Raw genomic sequence first — 26308 nt, forward strand, 5'->3', positions numbered from 1 at the left:
TTATACGTTGGAACGTTGCTCTGTTTAAAAAAAAAATTAACTACAAGTGCATGAAAAACATTTAAAGATATTTATTTTAAATTTTTAATGTTGCTAGAGCATAAAATTGAAAGTTATGTTGATGAAATTTTAGCACTAGCTGCAGGAAAGTGTATTTGTTTGCAAGCAAGCTAATGACACCTGGAGCAAATTAATTAGATTTATTAACATTAAACTGCATTATGTTAAGCTAAACTGTTATTTCGATAGCTGCGCGAAAATTTTCTTGCTTCTACATTTTTTTCCGCTGCTGTAGGCCGTGTGTATGCCTGTGTTTGTACTGTTTGGAAATTGCGCACAAAAACAAGCAGGCACTAAAAGTAAGGAGCAAAACAAAAACAAGGAAAATCTTATGTAAATATGTGTGCATGTGTGAGTTGCACGAGTTGCCATCAACTGCGCAGCTGTCGCATTTGGCTCACCCCGCTCACTGCCACACACCGATTAATTGAACATTTCGCGACACCAATTCTCATCTGTGCTGGCGCATAGACAAAGGACACGAACAGATGATACCAAATCGTTGCGTCTTGGTTAACTGCCGAATGCGCTGAGTGCAGTTGAGTATTGACTTTTTCCCGTGTCGGACGCATTAAAACAGTGAAGCGCATCAAACAGCGGCGTTACAAGAAAAAAATTCAGCAATTACACAAGAGTTCTTCTGGTTGGATATAAAATCGCAGAGAATTTATCAATATCGTTTTTTTATACACTAAATTGCAAGTTTTGCATAATTGCTGCAATAAATAAATAATAAAACTAGAGAGCATTGCAAAAATCGATGATTACAGGCTTTTTGCCGTTTGTGGCAAACATTTGAAGGAATTTTTAACAGAGCATTGCACAATTCAATTAACTACAAGCAGCGCTGGGAAAAAACGTAATCGCATGCAATTCCAGGCATCCAACGGAAGAACTTTGCAAACTATTTGTATACTTAGAGCAAAATATTCAAGCAAGTAACAGAAATTGATGCCTATTTAACACGGTAAAAGCAAATTAATTCCATAACGTGCCGCGCGTGGAGTGCGGCAGAAGGGAAAATATCGATTTGTAACATAAAACATATATGTACGTTTGGCAGCTAACAGCAACAAAGCACAGCGCAGCTATACGGCAAGTGCGGATCGGGAATTAACAGCGAAGCCTTGCTACGAGTTGTCACGAAAGGACTAAGCTAAACGGTGAAGTGAACTGGAACGCCGAGCAATTGCAAAAACAAACAAGCAAATACAGTGAACTTTAGTGCAACTATATTTATAGTAAGGAAGGCAATAGTCACAGCTGTTGACAGCGGGGTGAGTGGCGTACCCAGTGCTTCCGGTAGAGCGTTGACAACGCACGGGAAACACACCGTTACTTAAAGCGAAAAAGCACACAGCGACAGATAGTGAGTGCGACAGTTAGAGAGTGCGGAAATTGCAAAGCAAAACGTGAGCGTGCAATTGAGAGCAAACCGTTACTGAGCAAGAGCGCACAACTACACTGACAGCAGCAACACTTTGAAGCGCATCCTTAAACGAAATATATATTTTTTTTACTGTTAATTAGTGTGCATCAACTATCCTACAATTTACTACGACACATTCCGTGTACGCCGCTGTGATAGTACGCGCTGTCGTATACGTAACCAATATTGTAACGCGCTCACCTTGACTCACATTCACTCATTATAAGCAGTGGCTCTGTTTGACTACTTGAAAACATAAATTCTATGCCAAAAACCAGCAAAATGTTGCCATAAATTGTACGCACACGGTTTAACTTGGCCAAGCGCAAGTTGGATTTCCGCGCCGATATTCTTCGATTTTTTTTAAATTGTTACAAATTTACATATAAACAATTGCAACAAAACAAAAATAAAACACTACGTACCAAAAGTAACTGAAAATAACGTGAAAAATCTGTGCCAAAGGCTGCGCCTAAAACGTAAATATTTTTTTACTAATTTACAAACGCTTTTGTTCATAAGCGTTACTTACATTGTTTTCTTGCCTCTTTTTTTTCTTTTATAAATTTTGTACAATTTTCGTGTGGTTGTCGGTTGGTTGGTCGTTGAGTCCCGTCTATTAGCCATTGCAACAGCAGCTGTAACAACAACTACAACAACAACACTAGCAGCACATTTACGCCGTTGCCGTTGTTGTTGCTGGTGTCGGTGTCGGCATCGTACGCTGCTTGGTGCCGTCGCTCGCTTCGTAAGTCAAAGTAAAAATTCCGCCGACGTTGGTCCTGTCGCAACTATTCGCTTGCATCAAAAAAAGCCGATTTAAACCAATGCATTTAGGTTTCAAACGTGCAAAACGCCAAAACCAAAAACGTTTTTCGATTAGTAAAAAATGTCTTTGCCCCGAGAATGGAATTTTCCGGTGAGTACCTACACATAATTGCAGCGATGCTAATTATGCATTAAAAAAATATTGCATTAATATTGTTTTTAAATTAAATTTGTATTAATTTTGTAGATCAGAAAATCCTGTTTGAAAATAAGTTTAAAATTTCTAATTCCAAATTGTCGGCTTAAAAATTAAAAATTATTTTCAAAACGAATTAAAAATAATTTTCTTTTTAATAAATTTTATTTTTTAAATATACATATATGTATGTATTAATAATATATATGTACATATATACATATATAATAATATAATATTAAAAATAATGTTTAAATTTTTAATTCCCATTATGGGATTGAAAGTAAATAAATTTTGAAAACCAAAAATTAAATTAAAAAAAATTTAATTTAAAAAAAATCTATAATTATCAAATTTCCAATTTCAATTACCGGATTAAAAATACATTTTAATACCAAAAATCGAATTAAAAATATTTTTTTCAATAAATTTAATTTTTTAAAAAAAATAAATTTTGAAAACCAAAAATCGAATTTAAAATAATTTTTTTCCAATAAATTTCATTTCTTTTCAATTAAAAATAATGTTAAATTTAAATAAAATATATAAGTATCAAATTTCCAATTTCAATTACCGGATTAAAAATTAAAAATACATTTTTAATACCAAAAATCTAATTAAAATACTTTTTTCAAAAAATTTCACTTTTTTATTAAAAATAATTATAAAGTTTCTAATTTCAATGATCCGATTGAAAATTACAAATAAATTTTGAAAACCAAAAATCAAATTTAAAATAATTTTTTTTTTCAATAAATTTCATTTTCTTTTTTATTAAAAATAATGTTAAAACTTTTAAAACCAATTATCGTATTGAGAATTACAAAAAAAATTTGCAAACCAAAAATTAAATTAAAAATGTTTTTTTTTTTTTAAATTTAATTTTTTTAGTTAAAAATAATTATTTAATTTCTAACTTCAATCAGCGGATTGAAAGTTAAAAATAAATTTTGAAAACCAAAAATGGAATTAAAAATAATTTTTTTTTAATTAAATTAATTAAAACTGGATAAATTTTTTTAATTAAATTAATTTTATTTTATTGTTGTTTTCTTACTCGAAAAAATTAATTAACAAAAATTTTCCAATTTCTGATTCCCAAAAATCGGATGGCAAAATTTAGAATAAATTTTAATTCGAAAACCGGATTAAAAATTTTTTAATTGTGAAATTTAATTTGTTTTTTAAATTAATAAAAAATAATTTTCCAATTTCTTTTGAGGTCAAAAATTTTAAAATTTGAAAAGTAAAAATAAATTCTTAGTCGCAAAAAGAGGTATTAGAAATTATTTTTTCTTAAACAAATATACATATACATATATACATATGTACATATTTTTTAATTAATTTAATTTTTTTTAATTAATTTAATTTTTTTAATTCATTTAACTTTTTAATTCATTTAATTTTTTTAATTAAAAATATTTAACAAATTTCCAATTTCAATTATCGGTTTGAAAATGAAAAATAAATTTTGGAAAACCAAATATCGAACTAAAAATTATTTTTTAAGCTAATTGATTTTTTTTTTATTTTATAATCCCCAAAAACAGTTAAAAAAAATTTTCAAACCGGATTGCAAAATTAAAAATAAATTTTGACTGCTAAAAGCTGGATACACTTTTTTTAAATCAATTTGATTTTCTTTTCTTGTTTCTTTTTTCTCAAAGAACTTACTTAAAGATAATTTTCAAGTTTCTGACCTTAATTGAAAATGTTAGTTCAGTAAGAAATATGTAGATTTTAACTTTTTCAATATCGTTTTTTATTAGAAAAATATTTTTTTTTATTTTTGAAGAAATAATATTTGAACACTTTTTAACTCCGATTTTTGAATTAAAAAATTTAATGATAAATTATTTAATTGTCGACTTTTAATTGGCGATATTTTGTAATTTTCAAGAAAAAAATTGAAAAACTACTGCATCAACTGTTTTAAAATTTTGAAGGTTTACTTTTACATACATATTTGAAGAATATGATCGGATCTCCGACGGCGCTAAAAAAAATTCCTTCGACTGCAGCAGAGGTTCTGGTCTTTTTTGTCGATAAAAAATAATGCAAAAATCTCTTTACTAGAAAATATGGTCCTAATTGATCTGCGTTAGAAAAAATCAAAATATTTCTCGTCAATAAGATATCGTTATTATTGGGCATAAAGATAGCTTTCGTATTTTCGTCATTTAGATAGAGATTTCGTAGTCGAAAACATGATATTTGAAACAATGAGTAGCTCAGTTGACTTCAATTGGTTGACTGTGACTCATCTAGGCTCTGTTCCAGTGCATACATAACTTTCTTATGCAGTCGAAACAAAACATTTTTTTTCAAACTAATTACTATGACTTTCTTACAAAGATTGCTACTAGGATAGTATTTTTCCCATAAAAAGTATGCGCCAGTCATTCAAAATCTCTTAGAAAATGGGAAGTTGCTTCATTTTTACCTGTGTCCCTAGAATTCACACGAACATAACCTTAACAGTTTTTACAGCAATTTTTAATCTCTGAATATTTTCATAAAATTGCCTCATTAGTATGCATGTATGTATATTTGATTGCAATGAATCATAGCAAAAAAGTCTAAATAGTTTGTGCATACAAATGTTTGTATGTATGTATGTATGTATGTAAATGTATGTATGTTCTAAATGTGCATAAATCTGTGTTAAGGTCTTTACAGTCATGCAGTTCCATTTTGCGATGACTAAGCGTTCGCATTTGTATGCACTTCTTCAATTCGTATGTTTGTTCCTGCACAGGAAATGCACTTATTTGCAGAAACATTTCGCTTATTTCAATTAACTTTTTATGATGCGAGCAGTTCCATGGCAAACAAATTATTTTCTTACGGAGCACGTTTTTCTTCGTATTGCCTAAGGACGAACTTTTTAAATCGATTTAGGTTTGCGAGGCGAATTATATGCCACAAAAAGTTTTGCGTTTTTGAAATAATTATATTTTAAATTTTCGGATGGCTTGTAAGGATAAATTTTGTTTTGAAATCACAGGTAGAAAATATGCAACCAATGCTGTCTAAATATGTTTTTTTTTTATATTTTTTTGAATAATAAGTGAGGTTAGGTTTATCTGGCAGGCCAAGCATAGTAGACCTGTTTGGTCTTAGCGATACCAGATGAATTCAGTTACTACATATGTCCACGTGGAGTAGTCATCCTTAAGGATGCCTGCGCTTGACGCGAATTTTACCAGACTCTCCTTCTCAGGTTCACAGTTAGTATTCCTTCATGTTCCTACAGTCTCTTCTATCGAGTGCCACACTTCTATAGTTTGCTATCTACCGTTTTGCACGTGACTTTTTCAGTTTTGCACCCATGTAGCTCGTTCTATCAGGTTTTGATTTTCTTTGCCATGCTTCTGACGATATCGTCGTATAGACAATGCATGAGTTTCCCAATGTTGATCACGTTTTCAGATGTTTGTCGTTCACCATACAGGAAATTTCGTCCACTATTTCATTGCCCACTATTTCATTGGCCTGACACCCAGTAGAAGGGAAGTTGCTTACTTCTGACAACATTTTTTACTGCTTTCCAAGACACCCGATATGCGATAAGAAGTTACTGCCTTGATTATTGATTGACTGTCTACTTAGATGTTGACTTTGGAATTTCCTCAAGGTGCATTAGAGGCTACCTCCCCAGTTTTCGCAATAGCAAAGTCCTTAGCTTGAAATATACTGAAGTGGTCTGGCAACTTAAAAGGTTTCCATATGCCTCACTCTGGACAATATATTTACGCACCACCTCCATTCTCCATTTTCGAACCATCCGTATAGGTGGTTAAAGTGTTGCGCATAGCTAACATACCTTTTCGCCAGCCATATTTTTCTATCCAGCCTTCTTCCCCAGTTGTAAAGATTGATCATGTAGTCGATGTTTTCCCAGCAGCCCGAAGATTTTATATATGTAAAACTTCCAGCGGCCAGTAATTGTCCCACCGTTTTTGCTGCGCAGTTTTCAGAAAAGAGGCCTTTGGGTGGCAGGTTTAGTATCATTCAAGAGCCGCTGTTGTAGTTGTTCTTCTTCTTCTTAATTGGCGTAGACACCGCTTACACGATTATAGCCGAGTTAACAACCGCAGGCTGTTTACACTTTTTCATTGGGGATGTTTTTTTACGTGGGATGTTTCGCCTTCTCACATTAGCTCGCCTTCAAACGGATGTTCTTAGGCTACCCAGAGGATACTTGGTCAAAGACCGGAAGTCGTGAGCTGCTTGAGTCACATGTAAAAGAATCGTTTCTGGCCACTCCCAAGTGAATGACAATCAGAGAACTTTCCTCACTTGCGTGAACTTCTACACATGACTCCATCCTCCAAAGTAGTTGTTCTTAAAGCTCCTAATATGCACTGCGCAGAGAGCCTCTGAACCTTTTCCATTGGCTTCCAGTCGATGGATTTCCTGTCCACCATACTAGTGTACCGTAGAGCAGAATTGGTCTTACAATAGCATAATAGTAGCACAAGTGCGTGAGATGAGGGGAAAACAACTCCTGCCTACACGCATATTAAGAATTGCAAGCTTTCCTTTGCTTTTTAAATAATAACTGTAGTTATAATATTTTTTATGCAATTTCATTAAAAAAACTTGATAAAATTGTACCGAAAATGGCATGAACTCCGACCAATCACCGGAATTTTCTGGCGAGTCACTAGCGAGCTGTGTGGCCTGGTATTGTCGAGATGAAAAACAATTTCTCTTCTACTGGCCAAAGCAGACAGTTTCTGAGCGATTAATATTTTCCTCGGGTAAAAAACAACCTTTTTTCAACAATTTTTTTTCTCATATAAAAATGAAATATTTTAAAAGATTTTTTTTTGTTACAAACATACACTATTAACATAGAAATTCTGAAATTTTTGGAAAACAATATTTTAAACTTGTCCATTGCGACGCTCTTTTGGTGATAGCTCCTTACAGGATCATCTGAACCAAAAATTATGTGTTTTAATTAAAATCTAAACTTAGAACTTGAACGAAGGAAAAAAAACTGAAAATTGGATTTTTGGCAGACATTTTATCAAAAAATGAAAATTTCAGGGAAAATTTCCCGACATTTTTTTTTTAAATAGTTATAATCGAAAACAAATCCGTCGTCTAAGTCTTTAAGAATTTTTTTTATTTTTGTAAAACCTTATTCAAATGATTTCAAACGGATTTAGGTACAAAGTGGTGAAGGTAATGTTTTTAGAATGAAATCTCAACTTTCTAATGCCATAACCCGATCGCACTAATACATACAAAGCGAGATATAGTTTGGTAAACCCATCTATTGCAATGAGAATGGAATTATTTTTTCTACAATTCTATACACATATAACGGGTGATTTTTTTGAGGTTAGGATTTTCATGCATTAGTATTTGACAGATCACGTGGGATTTCAGACATGGTGTCAAAGAGAAAGATGCTCAGTATGCTTTGACATTTCATCATGAATAGACTTACTAACGAGCAACGCTTGCAAATCATTGAATTTTATTACCAAAATCAGTGTTCGGTTCGAAATGTGTTTCGCGCGCGTGTTTTGTTCAGCGATGAGGCTCATTTCTGGTTGAATGGCTACGTAAATAAGCAAAATTGCCGCATTTGGGGTGAAGAGCAACCAGAAGCCGTTCAAGAACTGCCCATGCATCCCGAAAAATGCACTGTTTGGTGTGGTTTGTACGCTGGTGGAATCATTGGACCGTATTTTTTCAAAGATGCTGTTGGACGCAACGTTACGGTGAATGGCGATCGCTATCGTTCGATGCTAACAAACTTTTTGTTGCCAAAAATGGAAGAACTGAACTGGGTTGACATGTGGTTTCAACAAGATGGCGCTACATGCCACACAGCTCGCGATTCTATGGCCATTTTGAGGGAAAACTTCGGACAACAATTCATCTCAAGAAATGGACCCGTAAGTTGGCCAAGAAGATCATGCGATTTAACGCCTTTAGACTATTTTTTGTGGGGCTACGTCAAGTCTAAAGTCTACAGAAATAAGCCAGCAACTATTCCAGCTTTGGAAGACAACATTTCCGAAGAAATTCGGGCTATTCCGGCCGAAATGCTCGAAAAAGTTGCCCAAAATTGGACTTTCCGAATGGACCACCTAAGACGCAGCCGCGGTCAACATTTAAATGAAATTATCTTCAAAAAGTAAATGTCATGAACCAATCTAACGTTTCAAATAAAGAACCGATGAGATTTTGCAAATTTTATGCGTTTTTTTTTTTAAAAAAGTTATCAAGCTCTTAAAAAATCACCCTTTAGTATATCTGCTGGGGATGACTCTGACGGCGAAAAATTAAATATAATTAAATATTTTGCGTTTTATTTACAATTTCCGGATACTTTTTTATTACAATATGTATAATACATATTCGGAACGAACAAGCAAATAAACTATCCTTAGTGGAATATTATATCCTCGACACGGTATAGAAATAGACTAACATTATGATGAAATAGCGGAAAAGGAAAGAAAACTAATGACCAACCGCTCTAACAAGTGTAAAAAGGTACATAATTTGATTGTAACAATCCATGGCGCAATATTCATTATTGAACAACGCCACATTCCATGATTCATGAGGGTGTAAATTAACTGCCCAGATCACGTCAGCAGTTGTTAAGTGTGGTCAATTATAGTAATTATTTCTAAATAAAAACTAGGTTAATTTATTGAGAAATAACATAAGCGAAAATAATCACTTGATAGTTTTTGCTTTTGAAAGGCGATATTACATATGAGAGTCATTACGTATACGCACTGTAGCACCGAAAACACTACTTAGTAGGAGCAATCAAAATCTCTGTCAATTCAACGGAATGCCATAACTGCTGCAAGCGCTTTAAGTAAAATAACTGCATTTGGTGTAGCATGTAACAAGCACACATACATGCAGCTGCACACATACGCAAAGTGAAGCGCACAAAAACGGTTTTACTTTCAATGCAAAGCCCTTAGGTTTAAGAGAAGCCAACATGCACGTATTTGGAGCACCGAACAGATGTTCTTGAACTTTTACAGCTTCCTGCATGCCAATAATAATTACACACACACATACACTCATATATATTGTATATGCATACATACAGACCAACTAAAGCAAAATAATAAAAATAACACAGTTTGTTCCCAATGCAACTCAGCGTATATGTGCATATGTACATACATGTATATAACAATATATATATATGTATATATGTGTATTTATATGCATGTGTGTAAGTATTTGCTCGTCAGCCGGCAGATTACCTCACACAACTATCGCACAGTTGACCAGTTTTACTTTGTAACTGTTGCTATATTTCATTACTATGCATCTCTCACTCTCTCGAAACACACTCTTTGTAGCACAATCACTGCGCATGTTCAATGCATGGTTCTCTTGGCTTTGTTAATCCTTTTATTTTCGCTTTTCACATTTATTTATTTACTGCCTTTGTTAATGGCTACGCGTTCAGGTCCATTGACACCGCACGGTTTCGTTGCGCACACACTTGTACAAAGCCGCAATTGGTGGTTTGTATGCCGCCTAACGGTTGCTTCTTGACCTTAAGGTGTCATGGGGTTGTGCGCACCAATTTGAGGTTATGTGTTATTGGCGTACACGAAATTCACATATTCTTACATATGCAAGAGTGCAGTTACTATAACTGTAATTTATATATATTTTATTGACAATCTCTTTTGCATATACTTATGTGCATAAATATGTGCTGTAAGTATATAATATACAAATAGTTCCGATTTTAGCACCAAAGCATAAGTAAATGATGTGTGAAGTTCAGTGCAGGGCAAATGGGTTCAACGGCGTCTGTATCAGTGTGACCTTAAATCCCTATTAGCAACTGCAAACATACATATACTTACATGTGTATATACACATCATATACTTTTGTATACTAAAACTATATCTTAGTGCATATTTAATTGGGGCTTAAAGCTTTTTGAAATGGACTTTCATTACATGTATATATACAACATTCATTAGTTCTTATATACATTGTGACAAAAAAGTATATAAAACGCAAAATATTGAATTATTTATCAATATTTATTTTGTTGTCTTCAAAGTAATCCTCACCAGATTTAATACACTTATACCAAAAATTTTTCAAGTCTCGAAACACTTTTCATAAGCACCTTTTGGCTCCTCCAACGAATTTTGTGTTATCTCTTCGATTGACTGAAAACGAGTTCCACAGAACGGCAATTTCAGTTTGGGAAACAAGAAAAAATCACACCTGTCCAAATCTGGTGAATACGGTGGTTGATCGATGGTATATTCATTGCGTTTTTGGCTTTAAATGCGGTCGCAATCGTGGCTCGATACGATGGTGCATATCATCGTGCACTATGCATGAGCTGTTCCTCGACCATCCCGGCCGTTTTCGACAGATGTTCTCACGCAAACGTCTCAATACGGCTATATAAAACTTCTTTTGACGATCTGTTCTTCACGAATATCAAAAAACAATGAGAATCATCTTGCTTTTTGAGCGGTTTTGGCTTGGTTTTTTGGTTTCGGCTCGTTTTTTACCCTCTATTCCGATGATTGTTGACTTGGTTGCATTTCAAACTGATAAACCCATGTCTCATTGGCAGTAATAATTATCTCCATGAATGAAGGATCGGAATTCGCACGATCAAGCGAAGCTTTACCGGGACGAGTCAAGCAAGAACGCGTTTCATACCCAAAATATTCACCACCAAAATCATTCAAACGGACTCGCGAGAAATGTCGAGCTCTCTTGTCATCTCTCTAACACTTGCCTGACGATTTTCAAGTTCTTAATATTTTTATCAGTTAAAGAGGTCAAAGGTCGTACAGAACGAGACATGTTTTCAATGATCTGCCGACCGTCTTTGTAGGCTTCTTACCACTCCTAGACTTCTGTATTTGATAAAATTTAATTTGGTTGAAAAAATTCTTTATTCGATATTTTTATTCATTGTAAAAGTCGCAACCCACTACTGAAGTGTATCAACTTAAGCAGCTGCTGTAAACAAACTGTTTGACAGATCGTGCTCATATTTGGCATAGTAATTAAGGACAGTCTTTGCAATTACAAATTCCAGGATCTTTTTTGTCACAATCTATTATAGCAAAACTAAAGTAGCCAAGCCCAATGATTATCCTCCTCTTGTCCTTCTTTTCGCTACAGACACCAAAAAAGTCATAGAATCCTACTTGGACTAGTTATCTCGAGTAATTAAATCTTAAGTATCAACAAAGCGCCTTGCATCCAATATAAATCTGCGTGTGTCTTTAATTTCTACTCCCGCTAGCTTAGCTGGATCCCCACATAAGTTTTAGCTTTGATCTCGCAAATGCGCAATCAGAAATTGGGGAAATCAAATCTTGATTCAAGGCTGTCTTTCTTTAAGCAGAGTTTTAGCCTTATCGCATTGACACCAATAGGACGATATCTATTAATAATCCCTACAGTTAGAGAAAACTTAACCTTGCTGAAAGCGAAGAGGTCGCTGGTTCCCCGGCGATTGACTTTGGGGCAGATGGATATAGCGATAGTGGCGTAGCGCTCATCAAGCTACTGCCAGGCCCAACTTCCAATAACACTCCCCAAGAGGAAAGCGAAACTCCGACTCGTTCCAACCCCAACACCAGGCTGAAGTATCCTTTTTGCCGACTCATCAGCTCGGAAATTCCGCGGTTTTGCTACCCAAACTAGTTAGTGATAAGGTTATTCCTTCATTAAGTACAAGGCTATTGAGGCTTTATTATTGAAGTATATAGTTACTTCCCTCAAGTGTGCTACGCCCCGGAGGAGTAGATCAATTGATACTTCGATGGCAGCAAACTTGGCTTCAAAAACTCTACTACTTGTATAACCAAGAAGCCTAACAATAGACACCTTATCAACCTTCCAACAGCTGTGACCTATCCATTAGGAAGCTCACTGCTTCTTAAATTAAGATAAGATAAATGAATGAGGATGGCATGAGACAATGTGATCCCTATTTGGAAACATGAATCCAAGGGCCTTAGTCCTGCATCTACATACTGCTGTGCAATCCATTAGCAGGTCTTCTGGAGTTTCAGACTTCAAGTCGCAGAACCGGCAATTTGCACAAGAAGCTAGGCCCATGTTGAATAAGTGCTTCTTGAGTATGCAATGGCCAGTATAGAAGGCGACCAGTAGCCTCACTTTATCACTGCTCCTTACTTTTGCGGCTTCTTTTTATCTCTTTAGCAGGTATGATGTCAGAGAAAGGACTGTCGAAGCTTTATGATCCCATTGTTTTAGTATGAAGTCAAAGCATGCGGGGATTTTAGAGTGTTCAGCTACATATTCACATTAAAATCCAGCTTCTCTGAGTCTAATAACATCAGCCCTGAGGCCCTTCTGATCATATAGGCATCATCAGCACTATGCTGAATTCATTTTTCTAATCACAATAGTAGGTTAGGTTATGTTAATCTGGTAGGCCAATAAGCCACGCATACACCAGTTTGATCCTTTGCGATACCAGATTGAGTTCAGTTACTAAGACCAAGAGGCGTAATCATATTTTAGGATGTCTGCGCTTGACGCGAATGACTCTGTGGCCTCACTATCGATACTACCTCCAGTGTATCATACCGTGGGGACCCTAGATGCTTGCAGCGTAGTCTTGCCAATGCAGGACAAGTGCACAAGAGATGCTCCATTGTTTCCCTGTTGCTCTGCTATAGACATTTCCTGCAGTCTTCTCGTTCTGTCGGCGCCATCCTGCGGGCGTGTGTTTCCACCAGACAGTAACCAGTTAGTATTCTCTTCATGTTTCTACAGTCTCTTCTACCAAGTGCCAATAGGAAGCTCGATATGTACTTATATCAGCTTTTAGGAGACTATTTTCATTATACAAAATATGTCCCATATACATATTTACTTGCTAACCATGTCCCAGTTATACACATAACTTGCCGACGTATGTATGTATCTTCTCATCATTCCCTAAATTTTAGGTATTTTTGCTTGTAAACGTGAGTTAGACCTCGAATGCTCCCATGCCCGAAATTCTCTGGATGACAAGAAATTATTTGTAGACCTTGCCTTCATTCTCAAATCAAACCTATTTCCAGTAAAAAGTATACATACATATTTACAAATATACATACATACATATTTGTATGAATTATTCACCTCCTACTTCTTTACTGTGAAGCTACTACATTTGTCCTTGCTTAGTGAGCCCTACACTTTGACCTTGACTGCTATGCAGAGTATCGTGTTTGACGGACGCGAAGGGGTTACCTTTGAGTTCATGGAATCTTCCCGAACGCCGTCATTCGCCTGTATTTATTTACTTTTTCCGATTTGATGAGTTCATTTATTTATTTGTTGATTCGCTCAAGTTGTGCTGGCGGCGCTTGTTATTAAATCGATTAAACAAGTGAGGTAAATTGTAGCTGCAATTTAAGTAATTGATTGAGTGCAGAAAACTATTTATGAGACGATTTCTCAGATATACATACACACATGTTGTATGTATGTAGAATACTTTATGCATTCGTACATACATATGTATATATACATATATGTAAGTGGAACACTTTTAAAGCAAAAAAGCGTTTCCAAGCACAGCTGCTGAAGGCGATTCTACGGTATACATGCTTTGCAGACTTGTATCGGTATAACCGTAAAACAAATAATGGAAATATTACTTTGCGTGCTGTTCGCGCTCTCCAATTTATTTATATGGCATAAATATCAAACTACTTCAAATAATTAAAAGCTTATTGGCTTCGCAACTTATGCGCTTGGCAATAAGCTATGGGCGTGTGTAATGAATCTGTAAGCGTGGCAAACGTTTTTTTCAAATAATATAATCTTCTTCAAACCATCAATTGGTTGCTGCACTAAAACATATCTGCGTGATTTTTGTCGTAAGGAAATAGCGTGTAATTATAGTTATCTATAAAATCTTTATTGCCAATTATTTCCAAATTCAGAAGTTAATATTTTAATGACAATTTTCGATTCTCATGATTTTAATGGTTTATTAACTTTTGTATACGAAAGCTACCAAAAACAAAAAAAATTATTAATTTCGCTCGCTACGAAGATATAATACCGTTCACAAATACAAAGTATTCTATAAAAAGGCTTGATTGCGATCGCTCAGTTTGTATGGCAGTACATAAGTTATCCGATTTGAACTATTTATTCAAAGAATGCACTATTCCTCGGACGATTACCGATGCCAAATGTGGTGAAGATATCTCGTCAACTGAAAAAAAGTTTTTCATACAAGCGCTTGATTCCGATCGATTTATATGGTAGCTATGTGTTATAGTAATTCGATATCGGCGGTTCCGACAAATTAACAGCGTATTGGAGAGAAAAGGACGTGTTTCAGGTCGATATATCAAAAAGTGAGAGACTAGTTAACCCATATACAGGCAAACGTACAGACAGATAGACGGACAACAGCCTTACCCCATGACGCTCAAGAGCACAGCGGATCAAATCAATGCGTTGACTAGCACCCTAAAAATGCCCGGCATTTTCAATACCAGTTGACAGCGAGGAATGGACACACTAATCTCCTTGGTAGGGTACGCGGCCCATTTAAAACCTCTGCCATACTTTGGGTCCTACACCCAGTTGTAATACAACTCCACATTCAACTGACAAAGTTTCAGTACGTACCGCACTCGGATTTTAACCACAACCATCACCATACTACCCGACGGACCAAACCGCATTAGTAGGTTGGGGCAAACTGTAAGAGTTTATGCTTCCCGTATGTATACCACAATTAAGTCTTCGGTCAGACTTCGTAGCCGATACTACTACCAGTTGAGCATCCATATTGTCCTGGACTGGTGATCAGGAGTTAGACCCCATTCACACAGCACTTACACACACCACTCATACGAAAACAAACCCTAATTTCCAGTAAAACGCCTGCGCCGCCTAAATAATTCACTCGCAAAACACCATAACTCTTCGGCATTCCGACTAGTGGAAATCACACCGCTAACATCTAAACGTTCATCTGTTCAGCAAATTCCCATACCACTCAGATCCTCAATATCGGACTACTCTGGGTATTCTGCAACTACATGTACCCAATCATCGACTTGCGCCCCACACAAGGTTAAAAAACAGTAGTAGAATCCGCGTTTGCATCAGAGATTTTACAAAGAGTCAGTAGGCTGATAGATCATTTCTTTTTAAACGCGTTTGATTGTAGAGATTTACCAAAGCATTAGCCAATGGGTTTGGATTTTCGCGAAGTTTAGAAATATATATCACTTTGCTGTCCTCTATCTTCCTCTTTACCAATAGAAATATCAAGATCTTTATGAATGTTTACATTACGCATGTACCATGATGCACCTGTGATTGTTCTAAGCATTTTAGAATGGAACCTTTGAATTATATCAATATTGGTTGCACAGGTCGTACCCCACAGTTGAATGCCATACAGCCAAATTAAAAGTTTCCTAAGAAAACTTACATTTCTTACATTATTTAGTGTAAAGTACAATCGGTACAATTAAGCTCTGAATATAACTTCATTGAAATGACCTTCACGACTTCTTTTGCAAGAACGAAATCGATGAACCCAATTTTCGGGTACTCTTTCTTTTTTTCTTATGTCATGAATAATTTATGGATTTTCTTCGCACAAGAATCTACAGTTTGGTTTATTTTCCTCACCACTCGAATGAAAGTCAGACTCATTAATTTTCTTTAAAAATTGTTATCGTTTTCAAGTTGTTTCAAGCCAAAATCAGCAAACTCATGACGTATACGATGGTCCAGTTCTAGAATCCGAACAATTTTATACGGATGCAAGTCCAAATCCTTTTTCAAAATCAGCCAGGATGTGGTTTGAGATAGTCCCAATTCTTGAGAACGTCTTGGAATCGACAAATTGCGGTGTTCAGCAACACTTGCCTGAACGACAACCATATTTATATTACTTCGAGACGTTCTTTGTCTTATTGGCACTTGAACATGATGTAAAGATAATGTACATTCAATATGCACGCATATTATGACAGTAATAATCAAGCGTTTCAAGATAACGGATTTTTTATTTGCATCCGAGCTTAGTTTCAGAGTTGCTAGCCTTGCCTCTAGGTTTACAAGGGCGTAGGCGGGGTACCGCGAGAAGGTGAGGTTGACATTTCAGAGGGATTTTAGTACTTTTTATAGGTGGGGAAAATCGATCCTTTCCTACGCCCACAAATTCACAGTCGAAAAGCAAAAACAAAAGATATCAATAGTGAGTGTGCCTTGGCCGCTTTATATGTTGAATAGTTCTTCATAACTCTAGCACTAATGAAGCCTGTAGCAGATGCCAACTCCCATCAGTCCATACTTTTTCTTGTCAAAAAATGCGTGGAAACATTATTTTGACTTATTTTCGTGTTAACGGTAGACATCCGGAAAAGTGCACTTGGACTTAGCGTTTCCTAATTAGAAATTTAAACGAACATTCTTTCTGATGATAAAATTCGTCATAATAACTCTACAAACTGTCGAAAAGAATCGATCATATTTACATATTGTTTAAAGAAATCTTTCATTTAAGTTTCTCATACGAACCAATTCAAACTTATTCATTAAAATTCATATTGCGAAGACTTCAAACTTGTTTTCTACACAGAACACAATTTTAGTATAACTAATCCTAATCTTAATGATTTCTCATTTTTAGAATTCACGGGGACCGTTACACGGCACGAGTGAATCGTACCCAACTGGTGGAGTCCAGCACCAGTCGGGAGGGTTCATTCGCACATCCACGGACAGCGATGGTGACTGTGGCGTTTACATCACCGATCGGCATAATCATCACGCCGCCACCGATATACCACCATCGCCGCCACCCTCACTTGTCGGCGCTTCGTGTGAACTGCCGACAACGGTTGCTTGCTCTCAACCCGCCCCACCATCATTGCTCACCGAGTATCAACAGTCGACTGGCTCGCTCTTCTCAGTCGTGTCAGCGCCACCGGTACCGCTCGCAGAACTTGACGTCAAGCAAGTGGATGCGCTTAATAGCGGTGGATTCCACAAAGTCATGGGCATCGCTGGAGGCGTTGGTCTGCAAGCTGGCGTCGGCATGGGTTTATCAACGATGGGCGGTAGCGCACAAAATGCCTACTCGACCACATCAATGGATGCAACAGCTACCGCCGCAGTTATGGCCGCTGGTGCCACAATCAATTGCCCGATGGACGGTACGGCTACGATCGCTGGCACCACCACACATGGCATACAACGTCGTCCGGCCACGTTGCCCATTAACACGCCATACTGTCCGGCACCGGTTAGCCGCACTTTGCACTCGAGCCTCTTGGAGCATCAAATTGCCGAAATTGAAGAAGAGGATAATGAAAATCTGTTGACTGTCTCCAGTATTACAGCGCGTCCATTAATCGCCAAATCGCGTGAGATACGTTCGAATCGACAGTTGCAGCTGATCGAACAATCCGCGAAACGTGGAGCTAAACAAACGCGACGCGCTAATCTGTCCGCACATGCCGCCGACGGCAGGTCCGCCGATACGGATCAGTGTGTAGCGGGCAAGCGTACAACCTCTGCTTCATCACGTTCCTCAGTTAATACTGATCCACCAGATGGTGGTTATGGTTGGCTAATTGTTTTTGGCGCATTTTCAGTGCAATTTTGGGTTGCAGGCTTGGTTAAGTCATATGGCGTGCTCTATGTGGAAATAATGGAAACATTTCCCAGTTCAACGGCCACCGTTGCTTCTTGGATACCCGCCATACTATCAGCACTATGCTTAGTTTTAGCGCCAGTCTCTAGTGCACTATGTCAGCGATTTTCTTGCCGTTCGGTGGTTTTCGTTGGCGGTATATTCTGTGCGTTGGGTCTTACGCTTAGCTACTTTGCGACTAGTCTGTTACATTTGCTCATTACCTTTGGAGTTTTAACAGGTAAAATTACTGAACTTCCTTAAAGTAGGCTCTTAAATATTAACTCATCCACATAGGTATCGGCGGTGGACTCTCTACAACCCCCGGAATCGTAATTGTGTCACAGTATTTCGACAAGCATCGTGCGCTAGCAAATGGCATCTGTGTTTCGGGCACCGCCGCTGGTAGTTTTATATTACCGGTGCTTATAAAACATCTCGCAGAGAAATTCGGCTTCCATGGAACGATTTTAATATTGGGCGGTTGCATGTTTCATGTTTGCATCTCAGCCACACTTTACAGACCTATAGAGGATTACAATAGTGAAAGTGGCAAGTTAAACGAGGAGGAGGAAGAATCGACGAAACCGCTGAATGACATCAACCCCAGTACAACGGGTATGCTTACTGGCTCCACATACTTGGACACATGTGATGCTACGCTCAACAACAAATTTATCGAACATCTGTTTCTTGAGGAATCAAAAAACCGACTTAACGACCTATACTCGGGCAAGCAAACTGGTAAGTATTATCTAGTATTGTAGGGTTTAGTACTTTCTAACTCATATTACTGCCTTAGCAAATGAAAAGCAAACTGCTGTTGGCCACGAAACTGATGATGATGAGGTAAAGGATGTTATTGGTGAGACCACATTCATCAAGCCAATGAAGAAGGTGCGCAGTTCGGGTATTATGCATTCTGTGGAAGATCTCAGCACCGACTCCACTTGGATGTATCGTAAGAATTCCGGCACGGATTCAAATCGTGGTAGCCGACGACGTCGGAACGTGTTTGCGAATGACGAAATCATTTCGAAAATACAAGCACATCTGGAGAAACCACTCTCTCCGCCGGCCGTGGTGACACGTGGGCTCAGCAAAAGCATGGAGATACCCACACCAGTTAGTAATTTTACTGATCTGAATAAACGTGGCGAGCTGCATGATCTCAGCGGTGCTATAGTAGCGCAACCACCAATAGATGCTGGCGTCAGCGAAGATGATGATGATGACGATGTACCACGCACCTGCTGTGAGCGCATCGAAATGTACTTGGACATTAGTTTATTGAAAGATACCACATTCATATTGATGTGCTTGAGTGTGACATTAATGTCGGTCGGTTGTCCTTACATGCTTTACTATCTACCGGCACATGTCATTTCAATTGGTGAGTTAAATCAGAGTTAATGTTTGAGAGAATATTTATAGGTTTCAAAAAAGCTTTAATAAATTTTCAAATTTGGAAAGTTGGAAGTCTAACCGAACTACTATTTCTATTTTTCTTTTCGTGGATTGAAACTAGTTTTGAGCCATTTCCGAACCGTTGATGAATTTTTATGAAAACATTTTCGAAATTAGAAATCTTCTTCTTCTTTATTGGCATAGACACCGCTTACGCGATTACAGCCGAGTTAACAACAGCATGCCAGTCGTTTCATCTTTTCGCTACGTTGCGCCAATTGGATATTTTAAGCGAAGCCAGATCCTTCTCCACCTGGTCCTTCCAACGGAGCCTTTTTTCTCGAAAACTCGCAACGTCGACTCATCAGTTGATGTCATCGTCCAAGCCTCTGCACCATATAGCAGGACGGGAATTATGAGTGACTTATAGAGTTTGGTTTTTGTTCGTCGAGAGAGGATTTTACTTCTCAACTGCCTATTCAGTCCGAAGTAGCACCTTTTGGCAAGAGTTATCCTACGTTAGATTTCCAGGCTGACATTCTTGGTAGTGTTTACACTGGTTCCAAGATAGACGAAATTATCTACGACTTCAAAGTTATAACTGTCAACAGTGACGTGAGAGTCAAGTTGCGAGTGCAACGACTGTTTGTTTGTTGACAGGAGATATTTCGCCTTGCCCTCGTTCACTGCCAGACCCAGTTTAGAATACAATGTAGAAATATATTGAATGATCTGAACTAATAAAGCGCCACCCGCGAAGGTTTGGGCTTTGAAAAAATTTGTTATAATATCTAAAGCAATACTTCCATTTCTGTCTTTCATTCCGGACACCTCAAGAAACTCATTATAATTCGGAATTTGCAAATTGAAATTTTATATAAAGACTTCGGCTGACAAGCGTGCTGTGAACAATCTGGGTTTACCAAATTCCTTTGTTTTTTGTCTCTATGGGTTAGTAGAGACCTACCAAATCACTGGCTCAAAAAGTGTTGGTTTCAAAAGAAGCTCAGCCTTGGTGCCTCTTCGTAAAGCTCTTCTACCACCGCATCACATAAAGCTGGGATTGACGAAGCTATTTGTAAAGTCACTTCCAAGAGATACTTAGATATTGCTTCTGATACTTTGTATCTACCTCGAAGGCAAAGTTAAAGGATGGTGTTGGACCAGATATTCCACGTCTTTTATCAAATCACCAAAGGAATGTTCAAAGCCTTTTCTTTTAGTTTGCCTAATGATTTTTTCTTTCCCACCTCGACTAGTTTCCAAAGAATTTAGAAGCAGAATGACCATTTTAACCAATAATATTTAAAATTTTCTCCGGTATTAGACAATACCTTACGTTCTATTTTTATTATTATACGTTTAGGCAACAACAAAAGTCAGGCCGGTTATCTAGTCGCCGTGAGTGCTGTGTTGGACTTATGTGGACGCTTGGGACTTGGCTGGTTGTCCGATTTGCAACTTTTCGATCGCAAAAAGACCTACATTTTTTGGTAAGTAAATAATTTCTAAAGCAACATATAAATTTTTTTCCTAAATGTAAACACCTCTCTTTTAGTATACTGGGCGCCGGCATAGCCGTACTTACAATACCGTCTGAGAACACGCTTTATTTAATTGGGCTCTCCGCTGCTGTTTACGGCTTCTGTTTGGGCAGCTGGTACGTGTTGATGCCGGTTTTGTTGGCTGACATCTTCGGCACGGATCGCATTAGTTCCAGCTATGGTTTGGTGCGCATGTTTCAGAGCATTGGCGCAATTTCGGTGCCACCGTTAGCCGGTTTTCTACGTGATCTTTCCGGTAGCTACGAGATATGTTTCTACTGTATGGGCGCTTGCATGGTGTTGGGCAGCATACCGTTGCTGGTTTCGGCGCTGCTTGAGAGTCGCGAACGTGATCCCTTCGAACAACCCGATGAAAGTGATGAGAACTCAACAGTATCTTAAGCGGTTTTGGTGGAAATTTTTTCCTGACAACAATTTGATTGACTGTTTTATGATTTGTGTAGCACAAGGAGTTTAAAATGAGATAAATGTGTCTCCCTGTGCTTATGCTATTCAGTAGTAGTTATTGAACACTGTTTTGATGTTGATTTAGATTCAATCCAATGTGTTTTTGAAATTCCTATTAGTATGTGTAGCACATAATTTACTCAGACAAGTAGTATATCTATCAATAGTAATTACATATTTACACACATATATGTATTCCAACTTATTACTATATACTAAGTTGTTGTGCTAGTAGATCATAGCTTTCTGGAACCTTGTCGAACTTTGTCGAAGTTTTCTGACAGAAATCATTTGCATATTATCGTAGATATTAGGATACCTGTTACTGACTCAACTGAAGTAAAACGAATTTATTTTGGAAAAATAAACCTTAAGGCAGTTCACTCAGAATCGTAACTAACCATACTCATACTTTTTGTTGTAGCCCTATCGAGGTACAAAAAATACATGCTGAAAAAAAAATAATTGGAAACTAATAAACTGTTTCCGAGTTCAGAGAGAATGTTTTAAGTTTTAAAGCTCAAAAAATACGCAAAAAAATAGTATATGTATTTCTAAGTACGGATAGCAAAGAGAGTGGAGAGTTTGGCACCTCAGAGTTAGCACTGTCGTTAAATACCTTCGGGAATATTTGAGCTGAGTTGTGCATTATTTTGTAACTCGCCTTCAGAAAAAAACCTAAAACTATTTTATATATATTTGTATTATTTTGGGTCGTTCACTAAGTAATTTCGTTTTTGCAATTTAAATATTTCTTTAATATTGTATTATCTCTTTCATCCAACACCTTTTTGCCATCTTTCGGACAAGACATTGATTTCACACTTATAAATTTGTTGATCCTTGCAGGCAAAGAAAATGTCCAAGTCGTTTTTGTCGTCCTGACTTGAGTTGAAGGTTTTTCAATCCAAAAAACTTTACAGAGACCGGAACAAGTATTAGTCCCAAGGTGCCAATGCCGAAGAATAGTTGAGGCGAGTAGCACATCTCATTCAAGCTGCTGCTTTTGCCGACTCAACAAATTTGTATGAGGTCTCACATTATTTATTTATTTAATTACTAAAATCTATGAACATTAATTCTTACAGACTATTCAAAAATTTTGATTAAATTATATATTATTTATTCAGAATTATAATTTAATAAAAATACAATTAAACAAATAGAGAAGTTAACAAAAAATGGAATTAAGTGTGTTCATGAAGGAAGCCCTAGAGTGAGAAAAATCAAGTAAAACTTTCTCGAAAATCGAATTAAACTCAAGCAAAGTGCGATTGAGAGGACTTTTTTTCTTAACAGATAGGGTTAGTCAATACATCCATTAATTACATTGAAAACAAATTAAAGGCAGAGAACGAACCGTCGTTTTGATGTGATTTAAGCTGCAATAGGAATAAACGAGATTTACGAGGAATGACAATTAAGTAATGAGACTGATTCCATAAAAACCGTATATTTGAAAATTATTCTACAACTCTGCCATCCCCTTCAAAGTAGTCCCCTTGGGCAGCTATACAGCGATTCCAGCGCGTTTTCCATGCTTCGTAACATTTCTGGAACGCTTCGACTGGGATGTCCGCGAGTACCCTGGTCACATCCGCCTCGATGTCCGTAATCGACTCAAAATGGGTTCTTTTGACCACCGATTATGTTTTAGGAAACAAAAAAAGTCACAGGTTAACATGTCGGGCGAATAAGGCGGCCGTTGTAACACAGCGATCCCTTTAGAGGCCAAATACTGGGACACGCTGAGGGCGGTGTGGATTAACAGTTTTCCCCGGTGGAACGAATTCTTTGAGGAGGATTCCACGGCTATCAAAAAAGGCAATACTCATCATTTTCACCTTCGACTTGCTCATGCGAGCTTTTTTCGGGCGGAGGCGCTCGGAGGCAACCATTGTAAGCTTTGGCGTTTGGTTTCCGGACTAAGAGCACTATAACACTCCTACAATTTTAGCGTACGTTTCCGAAGCTGTTTCGCCCAATCTGGCGCAAAATTTTATCGCGACGCGTTGCTCTTGATTTCGTTTTTCCATTTTCGTGACGAGCACTACAAACACACGTCTCTTAAACTTGACGCAGCAGGCGAACTAAACAAGCTAGAGCGATGGTACATATATCAATAGAAAGGGTAGGGATGCCGGAAAAAGAAAAAGGGAATTTCAAGGTTTACCACAAGCGCGGCAATAAAATCAGTCTCATTACTTAATTGTCAAACCTCGTATACGACGGTATGGGGTTAACAAACTCTAAGGAGCGGAAGGCAAATATAAAAAAGAAACATTTTTTGAAAGCGCTCAATTCTATCAATTGACAATATGCAATACTATGGTCTCCAAATGAACACTATATACAAGTACTTCAAGATAGAATGAACAAAAGATATATACAATAATTTTAACGTATAGGGGTCGGAAAAATTGGAAGCATTTCGACGCACAAAACCAAGCACAGACAATGATCTAGAAGTGATATATTCGATGGGATTATTGAAAGAAAAGTCATTGTTAAAGATTACCCCAAGATCATTGATTTCATTTACACATTTTATAAAAATTATCAATACCACATTGCAGTTTAATTGGATCTTCCGAGTTTTTGATAATTTCGAAAATTTTTAAGTCAAGAGAAACATTAAGAAATGTCGTTGATTAACAGCTCAAGTAGGAGAGAATCTAAAACGCTTCCTTGTAACATTTCCGAAGACGACATCCCATTGACAATAACAACACAACACCTATTGCGGGATAAAACTACTGTTTCAATTGTTTTAAAATTTTAAGGGTATATACATTTAAGTACACATATTTTAATTACTAATATGAACAGAAAATAGTAAGACTTTTTTATAATTTTAAAATTCGTAATTTATTTTGCAAAATCTATGTCGTCTCCCCCAATCTAATGCTCTTTGGCCACAAAACACTTGTGACAACGTTTTTTTCAATACTCGAAACAGTTATTTTAGTCAATTTCCCCAGAGCATTCGTTTGAGTTTGCTGAATAGCCAGAAATCACACGGAGCTAAATCAGTTGAATACGGTGGTTGCTGCACGATATTGGTTGAAATTTTGACGAAGAACTCGCGAAGAATGAATGCAGTCTGCTACGGTGTATTACTGTGGTACAAAAACCAAGAGAGATAATTCCGGCATCTTTTTACGTACAGCTTCACGCAAACAACGCATAGCGCTCAAGTAGTGTTCCTTGTTGACAGTTTGGCCGATCGGTAGTAATTCGGAGTGCACCACACCTCGATAATAGAAGAAAGTTCTACATATATGTAATCTTAATTTTTACCTGCTCTGACGTGGTTTTTTCGACTACGCCTCACTTTTGCCACAATATTCGACCGATTGATCATCTGTTTCTGGGTCGTAAGCATAGATCGAAGACTCATCGCGAGTAATAATACGTTTTATGACATCCTGGTAGTAGGAATTGTTTTACAGACGTTAATAGACGTTTTTTTTCGAAAAAATTGAGTGATTTTGGAATTGTGCTTACACAAAACTTAGGTCCAAATGATAATTCAAAATGGTTTTCACTGATCCTTCTGATATTTCTATAATGCCAGTAAGATCTCTGACTATTAATCATCGATTCTCAAGCACCAATTCCTTTATTTTATTGACGTATTGATCAACAGTTGATGTTGATGTCCGTCCTGGGCGTGGTTCGCGATAAACAATTATTACCGAAAGCATTTTCCAACATTATGAACCTTTCCGCTTACAAAATTTAATGGAAATTCTTTGTTGAATAATTTTATTCTCTTCAGAAAGACAAACTAATGATTATTCTGATGTCACATTTGGCACAGATGTCAGTCATACCAACCAAGAAAACTAGAAAGGTGTTTCCGAACGAAATTTGAATTAAAAAGTCTTACTATTTTTTGCCCATAGTATTTAGTAATGCACAATAAAATTTTTGAAGAAAATTAAATATTTTTCAAGCTGGCGCATGTAAGCTGAACAAAAATCTCCCTCACTGCTGCAGTGATTCCGGTCTTTTCCGTGTATGAAAGCTAAAAAAATTTCGCTGGTAGCAAAACAAATAAAAAATTCAATTGAAAAAAGTTGGAATTTACTCAAACTTTTGAATTCTGGGGGCTGATAAAACTGAGTGGATAAAATGTATACTCAAAACTATACTATGCTGTAACTCAAAAACTATATAATATTTTGTTAAAAAATTTTAAACGGTTAATTTTTAAAGCATAACATATCGAAATACGCCATTTTTTTTTTTTTATTTTTTTTTTTATTTTTTGTTTAATTTTTGTTTTTAATTTTACACTAAGTGGGCATCTACAGCATTGATAGAGTATTTTGCTTTTCAAGTGGGGAATTCAATTTTTTTGTTATAAGCAAAAGCTTTATCAATATTTTTCACTAACTTTTATTTATAAATTTATTTTAAGCTAATACGTTTCAATAAAAAAATAAGTTTAAAGAAAAATATTAAATTACAAATATTAAAAATTGTACTGCAAGAGATACTTTCTCCACAATTCACCACACTTTTTTTGAAATAATTATGTAATTGTTTCATTAATATAAAAAACCTAAAAATATGTCATATTTCTTACTAAATTCACACTTTAATGTGGTTCTCAAAAATTGAAGAATCGATATATATAATTTTTAAGAAAAATATATATTTTTTGGATCACATACCATATACATTTTTTTAATCATAAATACATTTAATTGTAATAATTTCATATTGTTTT

At 36.5% G+C, this 26308-nt stretch overlaps 1 protein-coding gene across 2 annotated transcripts; it reads left to right on the forward strand.

The window, feature by feature from the left end:
* Positions 1-25582, forward strand: LOC105226289 (uncharacterized). Of its 2 annotated transcripts, none has more exons than XM_049452497.1 (7): positions 1-1968; positions 2100-2408; positions 17147-18392; positions 18449-18895; positions 18954-19544; positions 20925-21051; positions 21117-25582. In XM_049452497.1, exons 2-7 carry the CDS (start codon positions 2379-2381, stop codon positions 21502-21504), a joined length of 2829 nt encoding a protein of 942 aa, XP_049308454.1. In that variant the 5' UTR covers positions 1-1968; positions 2100-2378; the 3' UTR covers positions 21505-25582. The 2 variants fall into 2 exon arrangements, with proteins under 2 accessions (XP_049308454.1, XP_049308453.1); XM_049452496.1 differs by having other exon boundaries at positions 2113-2408.
* Positions 25583-26308: the final 726 nt, after the last annotated feature.

This window comes from Bactrocera dorsalis, chromosome 3 (assembly GCF_023373825.1).
Source record: "Bactrocera dorsalis isolate Fly_Bdor chromosome 3, ASM2337382v1, whole genome shotgun sequence".
Classification (NCBI taxonomy): domain Eukaryota; kingdom Metazoa; phylum Arthropoda; class Insecta; order Diptera; family Tephritidae; genus Bactrocera; species Bactrocera dorsalis.

Coding starts and splice junctions, on each gene's coding strand:
- LOC105226289 (XM_049452497.1), top strand. CDS start 2,379: ATGTCTTTGCCCCGAGAATGGAATTTTCCG. Junction 18,393..18,448: donor TACCTTTGGAGTTTTAACAG/GTAAAATTACTG, acceptor TCATCCACATAG/GTATCGGCGGTGGACTCTCT. Junction 18,896..18,953: donor ATACTCGGGCAAGCAAACTG/GTAAGTATTATC, acceptor TTACTGCCTTAG/CAAATGAAAAGCAAACTGCT.